The 26,327-nt window shown below is 51.4% G+C and overlaps 2 protein-coding genes across 2 annotated transcripts; one reads left to right on the forward strand and one right to left on the reverse strand.

Moving 5' to 3' along the window:
• Nucleotides 1-11,438: 11,438 nt before the first annotated feature.
• Nucleotides 11,439-15,085, forward strand: KCNJ9 (potassium inwardly rectifying channel subfamily J member 9; the record flags this gene model as incomplete). The annotated part of the gene is made up of 2 exons (XM_080936610.1): nucleotides 11,439-12,288; nucleotides 14,754-15,085. The coding sequence occupies 2 exons, from the start codon at nucleotides 11,439-11,441 to the stop codon at nucleotides 15,083-15,085; spliced, it is 1,182 nt and encodes a 393-aa protein (XP_080792736.1).
• A 3,051-nt stretch (nucleotides 15,086-18,136) lies between these two features.
• Nucleotides 18,137-25,471, reverse strand: IGSF8 (immunoglobulin superfamily member 8). Its single transcript, XM_080921127.1, has 7 exons — nucleotides 25,283-25,471; nucleotides 21,366-21,743; nucleotides 20,117-20,578; nucleotides 19,407-19,814; nucleotides 18,884-19,297; nucleotides 18,507-18,637; nucleotides 18,137-18,337 (listed from the first exon to the last, which is right to left on the reverse strand). Exons 1-6 carry the CDS (start codon nucleotides 25,338-25,340, stop codon nucleotides 18,522-18,524), a joined length of 1,836 nt encoding a protein of 611 aa, XP_080777253.1. The 5' UTR covers nucleotides 25,341-25,471; the 3' UTR covers nucleotides 18,137-18,337; nucleotides 18,507-18,521.
• Between the last annotated feature and the right edge of the window lie 856 nt (nucleotides 25,472-26,327).

Raw genomic sequence — 26,327 nt, forward strand, 5'->3', positions numbered from 1 at the left:
TCAAGGCTACACAGCAAGATCCTGTCTCAAAAAAAAAAAAAAAAAAAAAAAAAAAAAAAAAAAAAATCAGCAAAAGCCTCCCTTACTGGTCCAGGCTCCTTTGCTACACAATTAGAGTTCTCCTTTAAAGGGGTGGTGGAAAGCAAGAACCGAAAGACAAACAGAAAACCGACACCATGAAGAAGAAAAGGTCTCTGGGTAGGCAGGCTCCTTCCAAATAGAGAAGAGAAGCCACCTGGTGAAGCTCACTGTGAGGTTGAGGTAGCGCCAGAAGGAACTGGGCAATTGGGAAGAATTAGGTATTGTAGAATCACAGGGTGAGGGGCTGTGACAGCTTCTGAGGCACTGCGATGTTCTCATTTAAGAGTGACTTAAACCAGGGTTCCATTCTTAAACAATCATGCTTTGGGCTGGAGAGATGGTTAAGAGCACTGACTGCTCTTCCAGACTCCTGAGTTCAATTCCCAGCAACCACATGGTGGCTCACAACCATCTGTAATGGGATCCGATGCCCTCTTCTGGTGTGTCTGAAGACAGCGACACTGTACTCACATACATAAAATAAATAAATCTATCTTTTAAAAAAATCATGCTTTATTAGAAACTATATTCTCCTTATACATTGTGTTAGTTTTTAATATTTAACCTGTTTTTATCTTTTTAACCAAAAAAAGATCCTGAAACACACTACAAGTGGAGTGGCAATGTTGGCGATGGGTACTTAGCATGTTCATGTTTCTGAGTGTTTACTGGGCACGATGACTTTGCTTGTTTTGTTTCAGTTCACACTGTCTGAGACAGATGCTCCTGCCACGGTCTCCTAAGTGCTGGGACTACGGGTGTGCACTGCCACGGCTAACTCTGTACGATAGATCATGAGATGGGAAATCACAGAGTCTGGGACTTTAGGTGGCTGACCTATACACAGTAACATGCCCAAGAAGTGTTAAATCTGGCATTTGAATCCACCTGTTTGACCCCAAAGTTTGTCAAAGGGTAATTGTAGAGAAGAGCCCTTGCATGATTTAAAGAGAACCTCGTTTTCCCAAAGAGAACCAAGAGGTTCTGGCTCTTGGCCAAATGTCGATATGAATAAATGCTGAGGTACGATGTGTGGTGTTGACCTCACAAGAGGACAGAACAATCCGTTTCCTTGAAACCTCCTTTCCTTTCAGGCAGTAACTGTGTCTTCCTTTTTTGATTCACTGCTCCTTTCAGGCTCAGTCCTCTCACCACTGGCCTCTTTTCTTCTACTACCTCATTCAAAACGGGATCAGTTCCCCCTCGGAGCAAAAGAGGAACATGAGGTGAAGACCCTTTGCAGAGGGAAAATCCACGGCTGGGCATGGGACGGGGGGGGGGGGGCTTTTGCTGGGAGAAGCAGGTGAGTGAGGGTGAAGGGAAGCAACTGAGAGGAGGGGCAGCTCCTCAGAACAGGGGGCACTTGGGGAATCATCAGAGCTGGCTAGAAAGAACAAGACATGAACGTGAGTCCCTGGGACTCCGAGCAATGCATTTCTGCTTAGGTCCTGCAGTGTTAACACGTTCCACTGAAAGTAGAAACGCTCAGCAGGATGACAGGCCACAGAGGAGAGCGTGCCAATGGTCAGGTGAGTCACCTCCTTTAAGTACACATAACATATACAAGCCTGTGTTCACAAGACTTAGGTTACATTACAAGAGTACTACAGAGGGCAAAGGTAAAGGGAGGACGAAAGGGGTGGGAAGAATGCTCTTTACCTGGTAGGTTTATCTTTCTAATTGGTCCCTTTGATGGCAATTCCATTAACATCCAAATACACCATGGAAAAGGGAAGAACAGGAAACCTCCAGAGGCCTGTCTTAACCCTGACTTCTCTTGGGATAATCTTCTCATCAGTAAACTAAGGGCTACTTCTGGACCACCTCTAAACGCTAGTGCGTAAGTCCTGATTTAACTCTACCCAGCCCAGTAGACTGGCAGAAAAATAGACTGATGTGGAATTCTTCTAGTGCTGCGTCTACTGTGAATTTACCTACTTTTATTTAGAGATGAGGTCTCACTATGTCACTCTGGATGAACTAGAACTCACCACACATACCAAAATGGCCTCAAACTCATGGAGATTTACTTGCCAATGTTTCTGAAGTGTTGGGGTTAAAAGTCTGAGCCACCACCCACAGATCCCATGAATTTATACCAGCTGTTATTTGGCCTAATTTGACCTTCCTACTCCTCTAAGCTCACATCCTCAACTGTCCCCTGCCTTCCCTTCCATACTTCCTCTCCCATTTCCACGCTTTTGCCCAAGAAGTCTCATGATCTTGTTCAGGGAACCTTTCCCAGGTTGGCTGACCCCATAGCTGGCAACAAAGGCAGCTGCTGCTGGGGTGAGCACAAGGTTCCAGTGCATTCATCTTGCACCCAAACTCAGAGCTGTTGGGGGAAGAAAGGGAATGTCCCTACCCTCACCTCAAACCAGCAACAACAAAATGGAAACCCTACCTCTTCTGTAGGCTACCTATAAGAAATGAGATATTCAAAGGGAACTGTTTATTTTTTTTTCTAGTTTGCATCAAAGTGTGTGTGTGTGTGTGTGTGTGTGTGTGTGTGTGTGTGTGTGTGTGTTCAAACCTTCACTATGTATGCATATGTGGAGACCAGAGACCAGTGAGGAAGTTATAGACATACACCATCACACCAAGCTTTTCTGTAGATGGGAATGCAAACTCAGCTCAGCAAGTCTTTTGCCTACTAAGATATCTCCTCAGCTCCACACCTAGGCTCTTTATAGAGCAGCAGCGTGGCCCCGGTGTCCTCCATTTCCAATCTTTGTTTTATTACAACCCCACTGACATATTGGGGTTGATCTCTTGGAGCTCTGTTTTCTCTCTCTTGGTAAATTAAATCCGGGATCTTACCTGTTTGTCTGTGCACTGATGGCTTGTGAAATTTTCTTTTCTCCTGCCTCGGTTCAAGCCAGACAAACAAGGGATTGAGACTAATCTTAACAAGTATAGCACAGAACCTGGAGGATCTGGAAACTAGGTGAGTGTTGTCCTCTCTTAGCTAGGTTAGGTTCAGGGCAGCCAGGATGGAGTCGGGGAGCTGACTGACAACACCCAGCTCTGTGACTCTCCCTCCAGACAGAGGAGCCAGGTCTGTGCAAACATGTTCTTGCCCAGGAGTTTGGTTTCTTCTCTCTGAGTGCCTGGCACAGTGGAACCAACGTAAGCAGTCACTTGGCAGGGCAGAGAAAAGCAAGCTAGCAGTCCCCAGGCTCAGGTGACAGGGCCAGGCCCAGGAGACTAGGATGTTGACTGGGGCTTTAACAGCACTGTTGATGCCAATCTCAGGCAAAAACCTGATATTTCCACTTGGATAACAAGAAACAGCCAAGAGGATTGGAGAGAGGTCAGTGGACAAGGAGAGCCCTCTGCAGGTCTTGCCGGGTGATGGCCAGAACAGAGGAGGGCAGCCCCTGCTGGACAGAGTTCTCCTGAAATGATGATGCTGGTGATGGTGACAGTGACGGTGACAGTGACAGTGGTAGTGGCAAGAGGAAGGAAAAGAAATAAAGCAGGGAAAAGCAATAAGTTTTAAATAAACAACACTCAAGAAGTAGATACTATTTATCGTGTTTTTGATATGAAACACCCTTCCCCAAAGGCTCAGGTATTGGAGATCTGGGCTCCAGCATGTGGTGCTATTGAGAGGTGACTTTGTTGATGGCTTAAGCCATGAGGGGATAAGCAGTGGTGTGTAAGGAGGTGAAAGCTGTCTGAGGATGTAGGTCGCCAGTGGTGTGCTCTCAACAGTGGGTCTCAATCTTCCCAAGTGCTGTGACTCTTTATTACAGTTCCTCATGTTGCGGTGACCTCCCACCATAAAAATGTTTGTTGCTATTTCATAACTGTAATTTTACTGCTGTTATGAATCATAATGTAAATATTTTTGGAGATAGAGGTTTTCCCAAGGCGTCATGATCCACTGGTTGAGAACCGCTGTTCTAGAAAAGAAAGACGCCTCCCTTCTCTCTCTTCCTCTCTCCTTGCCTTTCATCTTTTTTCCTTTCCCTCTAAACTCCCCCTTCCCCTCTTCTCTCTCCCTACTCCCTGCCTCTCCACTCTCCAGGAGGTCTGCTTTCCCCTGCTATCAACCATGATGCTATATCTCACACAACCCAAGAAAAATGGAGACAATGAACCCTGGACTGAATTTCTCCTCTTTTAAGTGTGGCTTGGGTGTTCCGTCACAGCAATGACAAGCAACCAATACAACTTGGCTAGTCTCGTCTCTTAGATTTAAAAAGACTAACATTTTCCAAATATAGTGGCTCATGTCTGTAACCTCAGAACCAGGGAGGCAGAGGCAGGAGGACCCACTGCAGGTCCAAGACTGGCCTGAACTATGTAGCAAATTCCTGGCCAATCAGTTTAACAAAACTCTGTGGAGAGAGAGAGAGGGAGAGAGGGAGGGAGAGAGGGAGAGAGGGAGGGAGAGAAGGAGGGAGAGAGCATGGGGGGGAGGGAGGAAAGAATACAAATATATGAAGTTATTGGTTCAAGTCATGCATCTGTTATCAGAGAAGGATTTGAACTCAAACCATTGCCTCTGAAGCTTATATCACCCCATACACCTGTCATGTCTCATGAGCACATTTCAGAAACTTCTAGCCTTCTAATGTGCCATTGCTTCTTCCTGTTCTTTCTTTCTTAGATATTTTATGTATTTACATTTCAAATGTTCTCTCCTTTCCCGGTTTCCCCTCTGGAATAACCCTATCTCATCCCCCCTGCCCCTGCTTTTATGAGGGTGTTCCCCCTCCCACCCACTCACTCCCACTCACTGCCCTGGCATTCCCCTACACTGGGGAATTGAGCCTTCAGGGGATCAAAGGTCTCTTCTCCTATTGATGCCAGACAATGCCATCTTCTGCTACATATGCAGCTGGAGCCATGGGTTCCTCCATGTGTACTCTTGGTTGGTGGTTTAGTCCCTGGGAGCTCTTGGGAGTTCTTGTTGGTTGATAGTGTTGTGCTTCCTATGAGGTTGCAAACCCCTTCAGCTCCTTCAGTCCTTTCTCTAACTCCTTCACTGGGGTCCCCTTTCTCAGTCCAATGGTTGGCTGTGAGCATCCACCTCTATATTTGTCAGGTCTGGCAGAGCCTCTCAGGAGACAGCTATTTCAGACTCCTGTCAGCAAACACTTTTTGATATCAGCAATAGTGTCTGGGTTTGGTGTCTGTAAATGGGATGGATCCCCGGTGGGGCAGTGTCTAGATGGCCTTTCCTTCAGTCTGTGCTCCACACTTTGTCTCTGTGTTTCCTTTAGACAGGAGCCATTCTGGGTTAAAAGTTTAGAAATGAGTGGATGGCCCCAACCCCCAACCGGGGGCCTTGCTTAATCTCTGAATGTAATCTCTACAGGTTCGCTGTCCCCTTTGTTGGGTATTTCAGATAATTTCATCCCTGTTGGGACTTGGGAGCCTCTTGCTTTCCTGGCATCTGGGACTTGCTGGTGGCTACCCCCAGTTCCCATCCCCCATTGCTACACATCTCTGTTCAAATTCCTGACTCTCTGTAAATCATCCCTGTCTCCTCCCATCTTCCTGTTCTTTCTCGTTATGTGTCCTTGCAATGTTAAGGCTTAGGGGAATGGATAGAAAATACCTTGTGCATAACAATGTTGGTGATAGTAATAACGCCAGCTTGAATTTATATCACTCTTTACTTTAATTATTTCCCTAGGGCTAGATGTAATGCTTGCCTAGCATACAGAAAGCCCTGGATAAATTAATAAATAAATCCCGGGGGAAATTAAAATTTCTCCAAAATGTTTCTGTATTGGCTGGTTTTGTGTGTCAACTTGGCATAAGCTAGAGTCACCGGGAAGGAAGGAGCTTCAGTTGAGGAAATGCCTCCATGAGATCCTTCTCAGTTAGTGATCAATGGGGGAGGGCCCAGTCCATGGTTGGTGGTGCCATCTCTGGACTGGGCATCCTGAGTTCTTTAAGAAAGCAGGCTGGGCAAGCCATGAAGAGCAAGACAGTAAACAGCACCCCTCCACCACCTCCTGTTCTGATTTCTTTCAGTGATGAAGAGCAAAGTGGAAGTGTAAGCTGAGTAAACCCTTTTCTCCACAGCTTGCTTCTTGGTCATGGTGCTTTGTCACAGCAATAGAAACTCTAACTAAGATGGTTTCTTAACTATTTTTTTATAAATATGCTTTCATTTTTTAAAATGTATTTATTTAATGTATGTGAGTACAATGTTGCTTGCTTCAGACACACCAGAAGAGGGCATCAGATCCCATTACAGATGGTTGTGAGCCACCATGTGGTCGCTGGGATTTGAACTCAGGACCTCTGGAAAAGCAGTCAGTGCTCTTAACCATTGAGCCATCTCTTCAGCTCCCTCGTATGAATATTTTATGTCTTGATTTCCTGATTTATTTATTTATTTCCTTTCCCTTTCTTCTTCTTTTCTTTCTTTACTTTCCTTCACTTTGTCTCTCTTCTTTCCTTCCTTCTTTCCTTTTCTTTCAAAGACAATTTTCTCATGTGACTGCAGCTGGCTTTGAACTTGACGTGTTCATCAGCCCAGGCTGGTCTTGAACTCCTGTCCTTGGAACTCCAGCTTTTGTTCTACTTTTTCAGTAGCAGCACTATGTCATGTACACTCGCATACATAACACAGCAATGGCAATGGCTTTGCAGTGACCTATTACACCAAACACTCCAAACACCCCATTCCTGGGGTGGTGCAAAGCTCTTGCAGCTGAGAGCGCCAAATGCTGGCAAGGATGTAGAGCAACAGGAATGGGAATGTGTTGCTAGTGAGACTGCGAAATGGTACAGTCACTCTGGAAGACGGTTTGGCAGTCACCTGAAAAACTAAACATATTCTTTCCATATGATATGGCAACTATACTTCTTGGTATTTATCGCCCCCAAAGAGCCAAAAGCCTGTCCAAATAAAAACCCTGCACACAGATGTTTATAGCATCTTTATTTGGAGTTGACAAAAACTAGAAAGAAAATGGCTTTCAGTGGCTCAGTGAACAAATAAATTTCGGTACGTCCTGGCCATGGATTGCCACTCAGTAGCAAAATGAAATGAGTTGTGGAGCTATAAAAAGACATGGAGCAACCTTAAATGCACAAATGAAAGAAACCAATCCAAGGCGCTATATACCGTATAATTCTAACTCCGTGACATCCTAGAAAAGGCAGAACTATGGAAACAGTTTTAAAACAAAATCAGAGATTGCTAAAGGCTACTGAGAGAGTGGGGTGACCGAGGGGTGCACAGAGGAAAGCGCTCCATACTCTCATGGTAGATACACACCCTTGTGGCCTGTTCCGGGCTTATGTGAACTAGATACCAGAGATCATGCTGTGCCAAGTCAGGTTTGTAAGTTGTAAACAAGCTACTATTCTCATTGGGGATGCCGAGAGTGGGGGAGGCTGTGTATATGCAGGCAGAAGGCTTTTGGAATCTCTTAGCACCTTCTCTCAGTTTATGTGTGTCTGTGTAAAAGTATCCATCTTGTGTATCTGTGCATGTGCACGTGTGTATACACGGAAGCCAGAAGTCGATGTGTTCCTATCTCACTCCCCACCTTAGTTTTTGAGAGAGGGGCTCTCATTAAACCTGGATTTTCACCAGTTAGGTAGGGCTAACTTGCCAACGAGCTCCAGACAGCCTCAGGTCTCTGTCTTCTCAGCTGGGATTACGGGTGCTTGCCACCACATCCTGCATTTTACATGGGTGCTGAGAATCCGAACTCCTCGTTATTAAAGCAGGCACTTTACTGACAGGGCCATCTCCCCAGGCTCCTCTCTTAATTTTTTCCCCACTTGCTGTACAATTACTGTACAAAAACTACTCTTTGAAAAGGTCTTTTATACATGTATGCCGGTATCCCCAGCACTGAGGAAGCGCAGCTAACCTGGACTAGACAGTAAGACCTGGAGTTGGGGGTGGAGAACACCTAACAAAACATTCTTTTAAATGAAGAGCCGGGGGCAGTGACAAGACAGGGGGCTCCCCATATTTGTCTAACTCTGGAATTCAATGGGCTACTTTTCCCATTTTCCTCATCCATAAATAGGAAAAGGACTAATTGTCCCACAGAATTGTCACAGGAATGAAATGAGCTGCATCACCTGCACGAATTAGTAGTAGCAGCAGCGGGGAGCAGCGTGTGTGTCCCTATGCGACTCTGTGTCTCCACTGATGGGAGCTGCTTCTGGGCAGGGACCTACTCATTTCATAATTGCCTCTACCTAGCACAGTGTATGGCATTTGAGCCCCCCCCCCCATCTGATGGGTTGATAGTGAGAGCTAGCCTAGACTTTTCTCTCCGTTGGACATGTGAGGGTTTGCTCAACTTTTGGCTACTAGCAAAATACATCTCAAAACCCTTTTATTTACACTGCCTGATTTGATCTGCATCCCAGGTGATGCAGGCAGAAGAGAGCTGTTTGCCCACGCACACACTCTGAGACAGAATTACTATGGCTTGGAGAAGTAAAGGGACCTCCATGGGTCACATGTATACCGGTGACAACTGAGCCTATGGCCCCTACCTCTGCAGACCTCTTTCTCTCTGGCTGCTGCCTTCTGCATCAGAGGTCTCTTTAAAAAAAATGCAGCCTTGTCAGAGCAGCACCTTCACCCTGCTGGGGATCATGAACTGTAAACTCCCAGATGGCCTCTGAAATCAAATATTTTATTTCCAATGCCTCTATTTTCCCAGTGGGAGCAGCATGCCAGAGTTTTCCCCCTTGCTTTCCCCCCTAGAAAGAGGTGAGGTGATGACTCTCAGTGTCCAGGAGGCGGGACTTTGGCTAAAAATAGCTGTGGCGTGTGGATTAGCCAGAGTGGTACCCAGGACTGGGAAAGGGAGGGGGACGCTGTGGAGCTGTAGCCAGACTGGTTGCCATAGAAACGAGAGAGGAGCAGGGGAACCTGGGAAGTGGGGATGACACAGATACCAAGTCCTAGTCTGGGCTGCCGTTACATTCAGGAGAAACAGCAGTGTCTGCGGCTCCCAGTCTCAGAGGGGACCTAAGGGTATTGGGGGAGATGGTGTCAGGGACATGGACTCCAACCCCCAAGGGTCTCTGCTGCCGGCTCCTCTCCTCTCCGGGCTCTGTGAGTTGAGTTGTGGGACTCGGGGTTTGGGCCCCTATTTCTGAGACAGGAGGGGCTTGGGTGGAGCTGGTTCCTGAGGGAGTTTTCACCAGAGAGACCTCTTTCCAAAAGACAAGACCCCTGTACTGGCCAGCACTCTCTAGAGCGAGCCAAGAAAATGTGGTACTGAAAGGGGTCACAGCATACCCAAGAACTGCGGTCGGGGAAACCAGACTTATTTGGAGGGAAGAGGCAGAAATGAAGATGTTGCTCTTCAGGTGGTGGACACTGCACACCTTCCCTGTCCCGTGAACAAGAGACCCTTTCTCGGGATGGCAAACGCTAGGACGCAGTCAGTAGGCTCTCTGGGCAGTCAGTGTTCTGGAGATGCTCAGACACTGGGAATCCTTCCCCATTCCTGGGCACAGATGGAGGTCAGATTACCTAAGACCCTAAGAAGAATGTCTAGAAGCCCACCTGAAGCTAATACTAGGACAAGAGAGACCTGGGGTCTTAAAGCACTGAAAACTTACAGATTACTTGCAGAGGACACCCTGGGCTGCAGAGAGGGAAAAGCTGTTGGGGGAGGGGAAGATCTTAATCTGCCATTGCCAAAGTGTTCTTGGGCCATGTTTCCTGACTGCCACAGAAAATAAGTGTGTGGGTTCCCCTTAGGATACTAACCATCTTTCCGTGGTTTCTCCTACCTTCATTTAATGTACAACCACCCTCCAAAGGTCTGACTGCAAAACACTTGCCTCCAAAATTTAAAAATTGGGATGTCGGGTTTGTGGTTACGTATCCATGCAGTTTCTCCCTAGGATCTGGTCAAACACCCAAACCATCTGAGATCCTTATGTCATATTTCTGCCCCCACAGGGCCTCCTGCTCCCTTCACCCAGTCCTCCTGCCCCACCCCATACCCCTGAATGGGAGGAGATGACGAATCCCAGGAAAGAGAAAGGAGGGTTGATGAGTCCTAAATCCTTGTTCTACAGACTTCTGCTCATGTGGTCCATATCTCTTAGGAGACCGAGAGAGTCTAGGAAAGGACTGTGGACATCCGTCTCTCCGGAAGATTGTATCTCAGAGTGCTTCTCAGGGGGAAGAATTTGAAGCAAAGCCAGGTGGGTTTTGCTTGGAATCTGGGCTTTGTGTGGAATGTGGGCTTCGTGACATATGGCAGGTGTGGGTGGGTTTGGTGTTGGGGTAGTAAATGCAAAGCAAGAAACTGGGAGGGGGATCCATGCGGGTGTTTTGTGTTTTGATTGGTCTGATTTCTTATCTCTTAGGAAGAATGGGGATCTGAGAGATACTAAACTGGCATAACTCGGATGGCCTGGCGCTCCCTTCATCCTTGCTGTGGGCAGTTGACCTCACGTGGCCTCCAGTCTGCTATTGCCAACCCTTCTCAGCTTGTCTCCTTTGGGAAAGAGCCCTGGGGGAAACGGGCTGGTATCAGAGCATCAGTGACCACGGCGAAGCAGTTAAAATTGCCAGTGGGAATTTCCTAATGCTGGGAACATTCAACCTTTGCACACTGGAGGCTTTCTGTGCACAGCCTGCATTTCTTTCTCCTTGGTAAGTCTGGGGTGGAGAAGAGATGTAGCAGGAAGTGGAAAGAGTGGGGCCAGGGAGAAAACTGAGGGAGCAGTCTTCAGGTAGGTCTTCTGGTAGTAAATTGAAGTGTTCTGGGGGAGGGGATAAAAGTGGAGGAAAGGGTTGTGGAAGTCCTTGTGGCAGGAAGGGCTTTGCATAGAGAAGGAACTGCCAAGAAGTCCACCTTTTCAGAACCCCAAGTGTCTGATCTGGGGTGCCTGAGAGGTGCTACATACACCGACTTGAGGTAGTGACACCGAGATCTCTAAAGCCTCCCTTATTGAACGGTGACACCCAGTTTGTGCTCTTTACCCTGTGTAATTCGTATAACTTTTTCTTAACCTTTGTTTTTATTTTATATGTATGGATGTTCGCCCTCATATACGTCAGTGCATCACCCTCGGAGGCCAGAAGAGGGCGAGAGACGGGAGTTACCGCCCGTTGTGAGTCGACTTGTGGGTGCTGGGAATCAGATCCGCTGGAAGAGCAACCAGTGAGCCGGTTGAGCCATCTCCCAACCACCCGGCCCCACCCCCACCCCAACTTTCTGAGCTTTGTGGGATGTTAGGGTCGTCGTTCCCAAACCACCAGTGGGGGTAAACTGAGGTTAAGAGACAGGAAGGGAGATTCGCTCACAGCATTGGCGCTGAGTTCAGGGCGGATCCATCAACTCGGCACACCTTTATTAAGACCCCGCAGGATCCTCGCTGCGGACGCCATGGCGCAGGAGAACGCCGCCTTCTCTCCCGGGTCGGAGGAGCCGCCGCGTCGCCGCGGTCGCCAGCGCTACGTGGAGAAGGACGGGCGCTGCAACGTGCAGCAGGGCAACGTCCGGGAGACCTACCGCTACCTGACCGACCTGTTCACCACGCTGGTGGATCTGCAGTGGCGCCTCAGCCTGCTCTTCTTCGTGCTCGCCTACGCGCTCACCTGGCTCTTCTTCGGCGCCATCTGGTGGCTCATCGCCTACGGCCGCGGCGACCTGGAGCACCTAGAGGACACCGCGTGGACCCCGTGCGTCAACAACCTCAACGGCTTCGTGGCCGCCTTCCTCTTCTCCATCGAGACAGAAACCACCATCGGCTATGGGCACCGTGTCATCACCGACCAGTGTCCCGAGGGCATCGTGCTGTTGCTGCTGCAGGCCATCCTGGGCTCCATGGTGAACGCTTTCATGGTAGGCTGCATGTTCGTCAAGATCTCTCAGCCCAACAAGCGCGCCGCCACGCTCGTCTTCTCCTCGCACGCCGTGGTGTCTCTGCGCGACGGGCGCCTCTGTCTCATGTTTCGCGTGGGCGACCTGCGGTCCTCGCACATCGTCGAGGCCTCCATCCGCGCCAAGCTCATCCGCTCCCGCCAGACGCTCGAGGGCGAGTTCATCCCTCTCCACCAGACCGACCTCAGCGTGGGCTTCGACACGGGGGACGACCGCCTCTTCCTTGTCTCACCTCTCGTCATCAGCCACGAGATCGACGCCGCCAGCCCCTTCTGGGAAGCATCACGCCGCGCCCTCGAGAGGGACGACTTCGAGATCGTAGTCATTCTCGAGGGCATGGTGGAGGCCACCGGTGCGGGCAGGCTGGAGGACGGGAGCAGGGATACAGGGCAAGGGGGGGAAAAAAGCATCCAGGAGAGGTGCAGAAAGATGGACAGAAACTGTAGTGTAGGGTGACAGGCACGGGGGGGGGGGAGGGCGGGATGGAGATGAGAGAAAGGGATGGACAGGGTGACTTTGCAGAGCCAAGAAAAGCTTGGAAGAGTGCTATGGAGTGACACTAGCTTGAGGCCCTGGCCTGACAGGTATGTCACTTTGAACGGCATGTGACATCTCTGAATTCATTTAAGGCCAGTCAAGTTCCCTCTGGAGGTTACTTATGACTGCGCTCACTTTTCAGAGATGAGTAGCCCCAAAGACAGGTCCCATAAATAGCCCGCTGTCACAAGCCAATAAATAGCACAGCCTGGATTGGACGCAGGACGTCTATCTTCGGTGTTTCCTGGTACGGTGTTGCGTTGAAGGTTAAGTGAGGGTTCTTGAAGCCCAGAGGTCCATAGCTCTTGGAATTTAAATTTGCCAAGGAGGCAAAGTTAGGAGTAGGGAGGTGACAACTCATCTCACTTCTGTCCCCGTTACCCCATCTGTCTTTCTTAACTTCCACTGGTGTTGCCATTTCTAGCCCCTTTCCAGAAGGAACGGTGACGTCAGTGGCTTCACCCAGGCCTACACTGTCAAGAGCTTGGGAGAAAGTAGGAAAAGACTAGTATAGGAGCAAAAACCAGGTCCTTTAAGAGGTCGTTGCCATCAGGGAGCATAAGAAAAATGCAGGTGAGCTGATGGGCCACTAGGAGGAGCTGCGGAGCTGCTACAGACAGATGTGCTCCCTGTTACCAGCCTTTGAAACCGTGCTCCTGGTCCTAGGCACAAAACAGCTTCTGTTTCCTGGCCACCTCAGTTTTTCCCACTCCCCACTTCGACTAGGCTGGTTCTAACCCGTTCCCTCTGTCTCTGCAGCTGTCCCTCCCTTTGACACTATCTCGGGTAGGTTTCTAATAGGAACTTTTCCACCTGCTTTCTCTTCCTCCTCTGCCTCTACCTCCCGCCCACCCCTACTCCCCCCAAGCTCCATCTCTGCTTCTCAGGCTTTTTCCCTGCAGAGGCTCTGATGACCTCTCCTTCCCCACCCTCACTGGATACATCTTATTCCAGCTTCGCCAAATAATACCAGTGTCCCCAAGATGTCTCAGGGCCAGATGTTCAGTGTCAGAGCCAGTCTGTTTAGTGAATGTTTACTCCTCGGTTTCCGAGATGGATTCTGGTTTGGGAAGAGTCTGAAGTAGAAACAAAACGATCTGCCCTGAGGGGAGGGTGCAAAAACCCAACAGAGAAGACAGGACATGGGCCCAGGGCAAGAACTGGGAAGGACAGTATAAAGGACAAGGCGGTGGGACCTTGTTTGATTTTTCTAGAGATAAAGCTGGGAAGGATGGTAGTATTTTGGGAATCAAACTGCTTTTGAAAAGCAGGAATAATGAGCCAAAAACCCAACATGATGACATTTAAGGGGAATAAATATAAAATTCTACATTTAGGCTTTAAAAAAAATCACTTATGTAAGCTCAGCATGGAAAGGCTCTGGTGGAGAAAGAACTGGGGGTTTTTAGTTGGCCACAGGGCTTGCTGTAGCAACGTGATGCAGCTTCCAAAGGCATTTATGTAATGTAATCACGGGCTGGGCCGTTCCACTAAAGCCTCTTGGTTAGAAGCAAGAGATAGTAAGCCTTCCTTTATGCATGGATAAGGTCATGGTTGGAAAATGTATGACACTTCCCACAGACCCTGACTTGGGTCTCCGTGGTCATTCTGATTTGCAATGAGGATACTAAACTTTGGGGGAGTCACATGAGGTAAGAGACAGTCATGAGTGTTCAATCTGAGGAAGAGAGGATGTGAGGGAACCTGGGGCTGTATTTACTGACACTCAAGGGGGAGTCAGGTGATAAGGGAATGAAACCAAAGGGCACTGGTCCTAGGAGACAGATTTCAGTTTGTGTAAGAAATAACCCAGAGCCAGAGAGATGGCTCAGCTTGCCACCACGTCTGACACCCTGAGTTGAATTGACAGATCTCACAAGAGTCAACTGTCTTCCCCAAGTTGTCCTCTGACCTCCACATACATATGCATGCGTGCATCTGGACACATAGATGTAATAATGCACATTTTTAAAGATTCTGACTATTGGCACCATCCCACGAAGGACTGGACTTTTAATGAGGTGGTGAGCTTTCAATCCTGGGATTGCCTGGCGGGGGGGGGGGGGGGGGGTGGAGGTGGCTCTGTGGGAAATGGGAAGGTTAGTTTTAAGGTTAAGTTTCTCAAAGGAGAGTAGAGGGGACATAGGCTGGCGAATAGAGAAGAGGGCTGACCAAAGAGAGGTGGGAGTCTCAGAGAAGAGGGCTAAGGGATGACAGACAGAAGGAATCCTTTGGCAGGGATCCCTTTGACTAATGCCTCTTCTCCCCCCCCCCCCCCAGGAATGACATGCCAAGCTCGAAGCTCATACCTGGTAGACGAAGTGCTGTGGGGCCACCGGTTCACATCCGTGCTCACCCTGGAGGACGGTTTCTATGAGGTGGACTACGCCAGCTTCCACGAGACCTTTGAGGTGCCCACTCCCTCATGCAGTGCTCGGGAACTGGCGGAAACCGCAGCCCGCCTTGATGCCCATCTCTACTGGTCCATCCCCAGCAGGCTGGATGAGAAGGTGGAGGAAGAAGGGGCTGGGGAGGGGGCAGGTGCAGGCGATGGAGCTGACAAGGAGCAAAATGGCTGCCTGCCACCCCCAGAGAGTGAGTCCATGGTGTGACTGGTTTTCTCCAAACCCCTGTGGCAGACCAGGGGGCCAGGCACATGTGCATGGAAGCTGTGGAGTGGAGATGGGAGAAGAGGAGGCAGGCAGTGTCCCAAGGAATGGCTAACATTGGGAGAGGCCCACAGAGTCCAGGATCCAGTAGGGAAGGACTAGGTCCTGGTTTGAAGAGAAAAAGGGGTGGGGATGAGAGATCGTATCAATCTGTCTGTGTTTGACTTTCACATCTATTCATGGGTGGATGGATGGACAGAAGGACGGAATCATGGGGGTTGAATGGGAAGGTGGGGCAGAAAGAGACAGCCAATGGATAGTTTGGATGGTTAATGGATTGACAGTTGGTGAGTGTCACGTGCAGCACACCTTTGTGCAAAACCTACAGGCACACTTTTCTTCCAGGCAAAGGTATCCTCAAACCAGGGTACATGGCTTAGAGAGCAGACCGTCAGGTAGACCGCAGTCCCCATTCACCCCCTCAGCTGGCCTCCCTAGGTGTGACACGCCTGCCTAACTAGACCAAGTGGCCACAGAGAAGAGAGCACTGGGTGGAGGTGAGCGCCGATGTGGGTGCCCTCCCCAGCTTCACTGCCCCACAGCAATAGGTCAGAAAGGGTTATAGGCAAACAGGCAATGGAGGGAGATGCTGAGCAGGGACTCTGAAGCAAGACCCGAGGAGACCCAAGGACAACTATTTTTGGGAGAGAGAAATGAAACCTTGCAGGCAGAGAGAGATTCTGAAGCTGAAGGCCCTGGGAGAGACTTAATAAGGGGTTTTATGAGGGAACCCAGATTCCTGGGGAAAGTCATTTATCCTTGGGGCACAATGGCGGGGGCTCATTCAGAATAGTGACTGAGTGTTAGGTGTGATATTCAAAGACCTGGGTTCCTAACACCTGAACACAGCACAGGTGGAGGTCAGAAATACGCCCACAGCAACGGAAGGAAGTGTGGATCACACAAGTGGTTACAGTCACAAGTGAGAGGGCATTAGCAACCAGGAAGCTACGATTGAGTAAGGAAGGGGGGATGGCGGGAGCCAGCAGTTACAAAGCCTCACTCACCTGGATGGGCTTGTTAAAACACAGATTGTTAAAACACAGATTATGGGTCCCACTCCCAGCATTCTGACTCAATAGGTCCGGGACAAAAACCAAAAAATCTGCACGTCTAACTAGTTCCCAGACCTAGCAGGTTTCCAGATCATGGTGACACTGTCTGTCTGGGCACTACACTTGGATGAGGTGTCTAAGAGGAGGAGACGCTGGAGGAGCTGAAAAGAAGCCGAGGATCCGTAAGGAACAGAGGAGCAAGAAGGGAAATGTTGGGGAGAGAGGACCCAGGTCCAGGTCGGAAGAGCTTAACTTTGGATCCAAGAACGGAAACATCATTAGTAACTGGCCAGTAGCACTTGAGGGGGCCACAGAGAACCGAGAAGGCCACATGGGGACTCCTGAGGAGGCAGTGGGGAACTGCAGCTCAGTGGGACTGGCTTTCTTATAAGACTCACCAGGGAAGACCGACTAGGTGAGAAAATGGAGCCTAAACTTGCAGGTGTCTGCTGTCTGCCACCTGTCCTCCCAGGACAGGGAACCCTGGAGACACTTCCTCACATCCCACCTCCATGGCATCCCGGTCTTGTCTGAGTCCCCTTGGGATGGTGAGGTGAGAGCATCGGCAAAGCATGGCAAGGGACCTGCGGCTGGCCCCCTGGAGCTGAGTGTAGCCCAAGTGAACATGCCCTCTGATGGGACTAATTCCAACCGTGGCCCTGGCTACACCCATCCTTGCCCTTGAATAAAAGTCTGCTGCTCTGTCCCAGGCTAAGAAGCTGGCATCCAATGGGGCACCACGCCTCCTTCCCTGTGCCCATCTCAGGGTGAGGTCGCTCAGAGAGGATGAAGCTGTCTGCTGCCTCTTCCCTTCTGTCTAGCAGGGAACTCAGGTCTCAGGGCCAGCTGGGTCACTCTCAAAGCTGAGGTCCATGAACGCGTATCTGCTGGGATCTCACATATTGAACCTGAGCACAGGGAATGAGCAGGGTTAGGATTCAGAGAGAAGCCTGGAGTCTAGACAAGAGGGATGGGGGTGCTCGGTATCCACAGACAAAGCACTGGAATGGAGACCCTGAAGCTGCTCCTGGAAGTCAATAAGATGCCACCACTCAGGGCACTGCTGTCCAGGGCACAGACAGGAGACCTGTGTTCTAACACCAATGCTGATTGTCAACTAATTAATTCCCTCTAGGACTCTCAGCAAGACATATTACTTTTCTGGGCCTCAGTTTCCTTATCTGTGAAAACACACAATGATACGTGGCAAACTCAATAATGCTCAATAAATGTTCGATCACCGAATGAAAGGGGGTAGACTGGATACCGCTCCAACTACAGAACAGCAGAGACTTTTAGGACCGAAGAGCTCTTTAGGCAGGGAGACGCAGCTAGCCAGTAGGCAAGTCCTGGCATCGGATGTAAGCAGGTGCAGCAGCTGTGCACACAGAGGATACAGGCCCTCCCAACTGCTGCTGTCCCTAAGTAGGCAGCCGCGTTCTGAGGCTCCTAACTCTGCTGCTTTCAGAGAAGAATTAAGGTCAGGAGGAGAAAGACTGAGGCCCCAGGGCCTGGTGGGAGGAGTCTGGTCCAAGACTAGTTCAACCAGGAGAATGAGACCAGAGAAGGGTGTGCCCCAGTCTGGAGACCTCAAAAGACTTGTCCCTGGAAGCTCTGTAAAAGGGGCAAATCTCAGCTGGAACTCACCCCCTCTTCTTATGTTCCCCTTACCAAATAGAAGCCCCACTGGAAGTTGGCTCAGCACAGACATTTTGGGCAACAGATGGGACCCAGGCATCCCCTCCTTCAGTTGGTGGGTAACAAGGCCCACGAAAGACAGATGGTGTTTATGGTGGGAAGAGAGGCCTGGGTTGTCCAGCAGCCACCCTAGCCCCACCCCCCACGCTGCCTCTTATAGCTTCAAGAGAAGACACAACAGGCCTCGATTTTATAAAACCAGTTTATTCACATTTTAGAAAAACTAGTTTGAGGACAGGAACTGGCCTTCCTACGACATGAGTGTGAGACTAAGAATGGTGGCCAGGAAACTCGACGGGAGGTGGGAACAGGGGAGCCGTGTCTCCCACTTGAGGTGGCGACAGGTCAAATAAATTAAAGGAGGGCTGGACGGAGGGAGAAGGTATCCAGGCAACCAGAGGAGGGGTGGCACTGGCTGGAAGACAGTTGACACCTGCAAGAACTGGAGAGAGAGCATGTGAAGTAGGCTGAGGAATGGGCTCCCTTTGACCCTCGCCCTCCCACGTGACCCTGCAGGACTGTGCTGGCTGCTTCTCGGCCAGATGGAGCCCAGGTACAGCTCAGCACAGGAAGCCTGCGGAAGCCAGGGCTCGGGCGTTCCTTTCCCTCACCTGGGGTGCTACAGATCACCGCTTCCGTAGCCTCTTCATAAAACAGCAGGTGATGGTAGCCAGGATGCTGGCGCCAGTAACTAGGGCGACTCCTGTACCCACCAACAAGGGTACAAATAGGGTATCCAGAGCTGGTGGGAAAGAAGACAGGCTCTGCTGAGGGTTGGTGGTTCACCTGCTGTCATACTGGTCTGACATTCCCCTACAGATTTTCCAGACTCAGCCCTTCCCAAGGGAGAGCGGAGCGCCATCCCTGCCTACCCACAATTCCCCTCTCGGCACTCAGGCAAGCTTGGGATGCAAAGGGATGTGGGAAAAGGGCAGCAAGGGAAGATGGAAAGGGGAAAGCAGAGCAAGAGCAGGTGGTTGTCACTCACCATGCGTGTAGGGGTAGACGGTGACAGGCCCGGAGCGCGCACTGCCTGCCTGGTACCAGCTATAGTCGGCATGCTGCACCCAGGCGCTTGGGGCACAGTGGTATATGCCTTCGTCCTCGGGCCCCAAGCTGTGCAGTCTTAGCCGATGACTTCTGGGTCCCACCAGCTCTACACTGACAGGACCTCCTCCAGGCCGGACTCCCAGCTCTGCTACACCGTCCTGACCCACTCCACCCACAAGCTGAGCAGGGCCAGAGCTCAGCTCGCCTTCCTCTGGTCTCTCAACCCACCAGCTGGCTGCCAGTCTTAGCCCTGGGGGACCGCCCCGCACGGAGATGTTACATAGCAGGGAGGCAGTCTCTCCCCGGTACACAGCGCCTCCTGCCAGCCACGCCACGGCCTCTAGCACCACGCCTGCAGAGCAAAGAACACGGGGGTTACGGGGCGAAGGCTCAGGGGCTAAGAGGTTAGGAAATAAATTCTATAAACTCTGAACCCTGTCAAGGGTTCAACGTCCTCTCACCTTCTTCTCTCACGTGCACTGGGAGAGGCCGGGACCGAGCACTAGCAGCTTCACGAAGTCGGGTCCCAGACCCTCGCACATAGGCTTTAGCAAGGCATCGGTAGGTGCCTGCATCGGCGGGCCTGGCAGCCTCCAGCCGTAGCCGGTAGGTTCTGGATGCTACTTTCTCCATGGCAATGTGCCGGTCTTCATAGCCAGGGCCCAGGCTGCCTATACCGTCTGTGTCCAGCTGGGCCACCAGGCGTCCCGGCCCCGGAGCTCCTGCAGGGGCCATCTCCCAGCCCACAGAGTACACAGCATGACAGCCTGGTGGGGGCAGTGCTCCCGACACGTTGCACAGCAGTTCCAAGGGTTCCCCTGGTCCAATCCGACGTTCACCAGGCCCCACTGTCACTGCTAGCTGGCTGGCTGAAACACAGCAGGAGATGGGAGGGATCATAGAGATGCCCGGGTGGGCCTCACCTGTAATTCCTCTTGGCAGAAATTTAGAGGCCTCTCATACGTCCCCCACCCCAGGACCTGAATCTCACCCTCCCACCATAGCCCTTGTAGCTCCACATCCAATTTTTGAGCAGAGGAAACACGAACAGAGAGTAAATAATGGCTACAAGACTGCTCACTGGAAGAGGAACTCTGTAGTCAGACAATGGGCACGCGGTACGCTCTGATGCCCACTGAGATACCCCCTCAGTTGGATCTGTGGTACTCACACAGTGTCTGCACATCCACATGAGCCAGGACTGCCCTCTTCTCCGCCACCTGAACCCAGGAGCCATCGGGATCTTGGATCCACTCAGCGGCAGTACAGTGGTAGGTGCCTGAGTCTCCAGCCTGGGCACCCCCAACCACCATGCGGTACCGATCAGTCCCTTCCTTGCTCAGCCGAAGCTCCCCAGCAGCCAGCCTCTCAGCATAGGGAGCGCCAGCCTCCACAGCCATGTCAGAGCGCAGTCCCACTACTTCCTGTAGAGTGGCTCGTCCCACTGGCGCCTCGGGAATGGCTCTCCCGAAAGACACCGACAGGTGTGTGTGTTTCTTTGTTTTGGTCTGAGCCAGGCAGCCCAGCGTAAGCTCCTGCCCCTCATGCACTGTGAGGCGGGAGGGGGAGGTTGCAGCCTGGCGTCCTCGGGGCCCTGGAGGGGCAGCAGATACCTGCAGCTCATCTGGAAGAACTGGAGAGAGAGGCTTTAGTGAGAGAGGGCTGGGGGCCAGCATCCCTCGTTTCCTGGGTGTATTCTACTTCTCTACATGCACTGCAAGCTCCTGGAGGACAAGAACTGAATGCTGTATCTTTCTTTTATAATTTAGAGATGCCAGGACTGGTATGGGCACAAAGATGTTTGATAAATACTTGCTGAACGTTACAGGACAGGCCTGTTGACACCCACTCTGATATCTGAGACTGGCCCATTTTTAAATACTTAGAAAAGCAATTCTGTTTTCCTTCTCTAAAGATAAAGAAACTGAACCTGATGGTGCAGGCCTCTGATCACAGCCACCCAGGAAGGTAAGGCAGAAGGATCAAGTTCAAGGGCTACGGAACAAGTTCAGCGCTGGTCTGGTAAACTTAGAAAGTTGCTGCTTCACCCCATCCCCCACCAAAAGAAAGAAACTGCTGGAAAGACAGGATTGGTGGCACCGGAGCCACACAGAGCCTGGGCTACACAGAGACTTGTGGGAGTACTGCAATGAGTTACAGGCCAACCTAGGCTAGTGAGTTGTAAGCCAGCCTGGGCTGTAAGAGTGAGCCCTCAAAAAGCAACGCGGAGCATAGCTTAGTAGACTGTTCCCTTGGCATGCTTCACACTGTAGGTTCAGTCTCCAGGACTGAGAAGACCGGGGTAAGGGGAGAAGAGAAGGAAGAGGAAGAAAGAGAAGGAGGAAGACGGAGAAAATATAGATCCGAATGTTTCTGGCTTATGCCTATAACCCGATGCTTGGGAGGCTCAGAGCCCATACCTCTCAGCTCCACCTTGGCACTGTAGTTGCCCAGGTACTGAGCATCTGTAGAGGGGGTGTAGCACTCATAAAAGCCAGAGTCCTGGGCCTGCAGGCGAGCAATCTTGAGCACCACGGAATCTCCTTTCAGGCGCTGCACCTGCAGGTCACCAGATGCCACACGAGGCCCGAAGACAGCGTAGGAGAACCGGCTGTCCTTGGTGCTGATGATGCCTAGAGACGTAGCTGGGGCCTCCGGTCTGTACATGAACCACTCGAAGTCTTGCTGGGAAGGGCCCTCGTAGTCACTCACATTGCAGGAGATAGAAACAGCGGTGCCAGCCACACGGTAAAGAGGCCCCTTGGGGACATGCACCTGCCGGGCGTAGCACCTGGGTCCTGTGGGGGAAAGGCAGAAAGAATTGGAATCTTTTCAGAAAGAACAGGTCCCCACTCAGTGGCCAGTATCATCAGCACTGTTCTTGACTGCTGCCGGTGAAGGAAAGGGAAACCCAGGGATGGTTAGCTGGGCATCAGACACAGATGGGAACACGGAAGAGCTGCTGGAACACAAGGTACCAGCATCTCAGCACATCACATAGGTTCAGATCCACCGGGAGAGAGGAATACTCTATCTCTAGCCAACTAGAGGCAGAGCACCTAGGTCCATTTGGAGTCTGGGCTATAGACAGCCCAGTAAGTAAAATGTTTTCTGAGCAAGCATCAGGACCCGAGTTCAAGTCCCTCAACCATGTAAAAAAGCTTGGGGAGTTGCCACATAAGCCTGACAACCTGAGTTTGATACCCAGAATATATAAGGAAAGGAAAGAACTGAGTCCTGAAAGCTGTCCTCTGATCTACACACAAATCATAATAAATGCAGTGGAAGGTTCCTGAGCAATGGTCCCTGAGCAATGGCCCCTGAGGTTGACCTCTGACCTTTATGCAGACACTCATACATATACACTTGCACCCATGCATACATGTGGACCCTCATATCCCTGCAATTGCTGATATTGAATAAAAGAAGCACAGTTCTTGGCTGGATCTTTATCACTCCTACCCTGCCATGCACACCTAGGTACTCACATAGAACTTCTAGCTAAGGGATTCTGAGACTTGGGCTGACAAAATCTTGTGGAAAGAATGCTTGGCTTCGCTCTGTCACCTGGGCTAGACAATGGAGCCAGTGGCCCAGGCTGGCTGGGGTACTGCACTGGACGGGGCACCATGCTGGACAGGGCACGGGCCTAGTCAGTCCTCACCACACAATACCCTCCCTGCTACAGCTGTGCCATGAGCTCACTGCTTCTCCCAGCCCACGGGGCTACACAGGCAGCTGTGGCTTCTGGGGCAAGAACCAGGCTCTGCCCAGGCCTGGAGCAGAAGATCCCTTCCCCCGCCCCCAGAGTCTGTCAACCTTCTGGCTAACCCAGATGATGCACTACACACAGCCCCTCAAACAAAAGCATGCATTTACATATGATTTGCCTATGGCGTTCAGCGTTTACGTTTATGTAAGCCTCCTTTCTATAAGAGGACCCTAAACACCTGCTGCCCCTTCCCTCTCTTTCTCTCTCTCCCTCCCTCCTTCCATCCATTTTACCCCCACCCCTGTCCCAACAGATAGCTGGTTCCAAAACTTTGGGAGTATTCAGTTCCTTCTCCTCTCTACCAATCCATAGCTGCTTCTAGGTAAAGACCACACAACCCTAGAATTACAAGGAAGGCTGTCAATCATTTCGCAGACGAGGGAAAAGAAGAAACTCTCAGAGAGCACCTCTGGGGAGCGCTGCGACTAGGCTCTAAACCCAGATGTGAGTCTAGAGCTCTCTCCTTGCTCTCCTAGCCAACATAGGACTGGCTGGTGGGGAGAGGGAGAACCATCTCCCTTCTAGATGAGAAAAAGTAAAGTAAAACGTGACGTTCTGGCCAAGTCCCTGCCCTCTCTGGAGGGACTCTACACACCCCTGAAGAGAAACAAAACCAAGAAGGCAAGACGCTTCCAGGAAGAGCCCTGATTTACGAAACTGTAATTTTCAGGATTCCCAGGGGGAAGTCCACAGCCCGCTGCTGGCCCTGGAGGAAACCACTCAGGAGCCTGAGAGTCAGCTCTACAGTGCTTGTTCCTTTTCTTCTTCTGGCTACGTCACTCACATGACCACCGCCTGAAACAGAGGCTAGAGTCAGAAAGCCAACATGGGATCAGTCCTTTCCTCTCCTGGGTCTTGGTTTCTATCTTTCAGTTGACGTTGAACCTGTGAGTGTGTGACTCAGACATAACGCTCCAGGCACATTTCATAATCAGGGTGATGATAAAGGCAGCCAAACTGACACGTCCTGGCTGCCCATGGGTAGACTCTGCTGAGAAGGTCCCCTCCCACCTTCCTGGCTCCACACTTGCTGATGCTTGGAGAGCCCCATGGGAAAGTTGTCCCCACAGCCTCAAGAAGTAGGCTGCTACAAGGCTCTCTCTTGCCAGGCCACCGCCTTTCTAACAATCAGAGGTCTGCTTTGGAGTCAGATCCGAGTTCAAATCCAACCCCCCACCCTCACTGGCTGTGCTCTCGGGAACGCGATATTTCATGTCTGTGAAGTGAATGCCAGTACTGAATGCAGTGGGCTAAGATGCCATTCGGCTCCACTTCTGCCCCTGTGCAACATTCACTCCTCCCAACCTCCCCTGGGCTCAACCCTGCTCCATTAAGCCCACTGGGGAAAAGAAGCAATTGCTAGGCAACCAAGCCTCATAGCTCTCCTTCATCTCCCTACATCACTCTGCCTCCTGTTTTGTTCCCAAAGGAGAGTTTTCATCCTGGCCCCAGAAGCCCAAGGACCAGCAGCAGGGAACCATTATGTATGGCACCATGCAGTTCTGGTATAAACCAGAGAAGGCAGTTGGGGTGCCCCACAGGCTTCTGCCTTGACTATAGCACCATAGAATCATCCCTATATGCATATTCCTAACACACACACACACACACACACAGAGAGAGAGAGAGAGAGAGAGAGAGAGAGAGAGAGAGAGAGAGAGAGCGCTTTCAAAGGCTTTAGTCTCTCCTGGTAACTGCTTCCATGCCATACCACATCTTTCCCACACCACCTCCTACAGGGAGCCCTCCAAGTCAGCAACCTCCACCGTCCTCAACAGACAGACACACACACACACACACACACACACACACACACCAGCCATGATGCAAGGTTGACCCAGACCACACACCATCATAAACACCCACCGGGACAGACACTGGGGGCTTAGAGATCCTAGGTTCAGTTTCCATGGAGCGTCGTTTCTCCTGAGGTGGGGATGTTGGGACCAACTGAGTCTGACAACCAGCCAAACATCTGGGAGAGTGGAAGAAGGGCAAAGAGGAAACTGGCCCAGGGTGAAGACACGTGAGGGAGGGAGCCTCTGATGGTGAGATGTTATGTTAGGAGGTGGGGGCGTAGGGGAGACTTTCTTCAAAGACCGTGGTCAGAATTAGCCCCTGGGCCTCTAGCCAACTCTGGGAAATTATGAAGACCGCCAGGCACTGCCCACGCAAGAGCAAACACCCAAAGCCAGGCCTGGAGCGGAGAGTAGGGCAGAAGGTAGTCACGGGTTATGGTCGCAACGACCCCAGGCGCTGGGTGTAACAGATGAGAAGTGGCACCTTCCTCCGGAGCTCCGATGGTGTTTCAGGGGATACCTCAGTAGGTCGCCAATATGCCCCAGCTGGGAGCCTAAAGCGAGGGCACCACCACCCTCTCCATAACTGATTGGGCATGCAGGCGCAAAAGGAAACGAGACGCCGAGCCCAGAGACAGTGGAGACACGTATGATGGAGAAGTAGGGGTGCAACCAGCTCCGAAATGCTAGGAAGGTGGGCTGGTTGGCTGCACGGTGTCAGGCACCTACCCGGCCGGGACAGGGACGCGGCGACCACCCGGCTTACCAAGTATTAGCAGCAGCAGCAGCAGCGAACTCAGCGGCGTGGGGCTAGGGACGCCCATTCTGCGTAGGCGATTCTGGGGAGACTCCTGGGGGCGGCGTGGGCTCTCGGGGGCCAGAGCCGCGGGGGGCGCATGCCCGGGTGGGGGGGCAAAAAGCGGAGCAGCGAAGCGTGGGTGCGCAGAACCCAACCGAGCGGGAGCCGCCAACTCCCCGCCCTCCTCCCGTCTTCCCCCTCCTCCCGCCGCTCTTCCCGCCCTCCGCAGCTCCGGAGACCAGTCCCGGCCGCGCCCCGCTGCCCGGCCCCGCCCCCTCCTCGCCCCGCCCCGGGCCGTCGCCTCAGCCAGACTTCGACCCTGACGATGGCTCCGCCCCTGGCCTCGGGCTGGGCAAACTGGCGACACCTGGGCTCCTCTACCCCCACCCACCCTCGCTCAGAGGGCACCCCCGCCCTGCACCTGCCAGCCTTTCCCGGAGAGTGGGGTGCTTGCAGGGCCTCTGGGGATGGATGACGGGGTGACTGTTGGTTACGCACTCAGAATCCATTTGGGTGATGTGGGCCACTGAGTCCTGGCAGCAAACCCTGCTTGCTGATTTAGGTTGTCATGGTCTGACCCAGGATCTCGTGGACATGGAGCGGACCTAAAGGGGCTTCGGGGTTCTGGAAGATCACTGGAAATATGTTCTAATACCCGATCAGAATGCAAAGCGAAAGGCAAGGTTTGCCGTCCAGACTTGCTAGCTGGAAGATTCTTGTTCAGCTCAGCCCCTTCAACCTCGCATTTTCCCGGCCACATACGGAACAGAGATTGTAAACACTCCGAGTTACGCCGATTTATTAACTGAGATCATATCCATTCGTTTGTTGCACACGGTAACTATGGTGGGGGGGTGTTTTGTTTTTGCATTAAACTGCTTTCTACCAATTGGAGGCTCCAGTGAGAAGAGATAAACACACCTCTTTGCTGGGAAGGGTGGAGCTAGCCTGGAGGTAGGAAAAAGGAAGAGAATTCACTTCCCAATGTGGTGGAAAAGGCGGAGAGTAGGGT

Source organism: Micromys minutus (assembly GCF_963924665.1).
Source record: "Micromys minutus genome assembly, chromosome: 1".
NCBI lineage: Eukaryota > Metazoa > Chordata > Mammalia > Rodentia > Muridae > Micromys > Micromys minutus.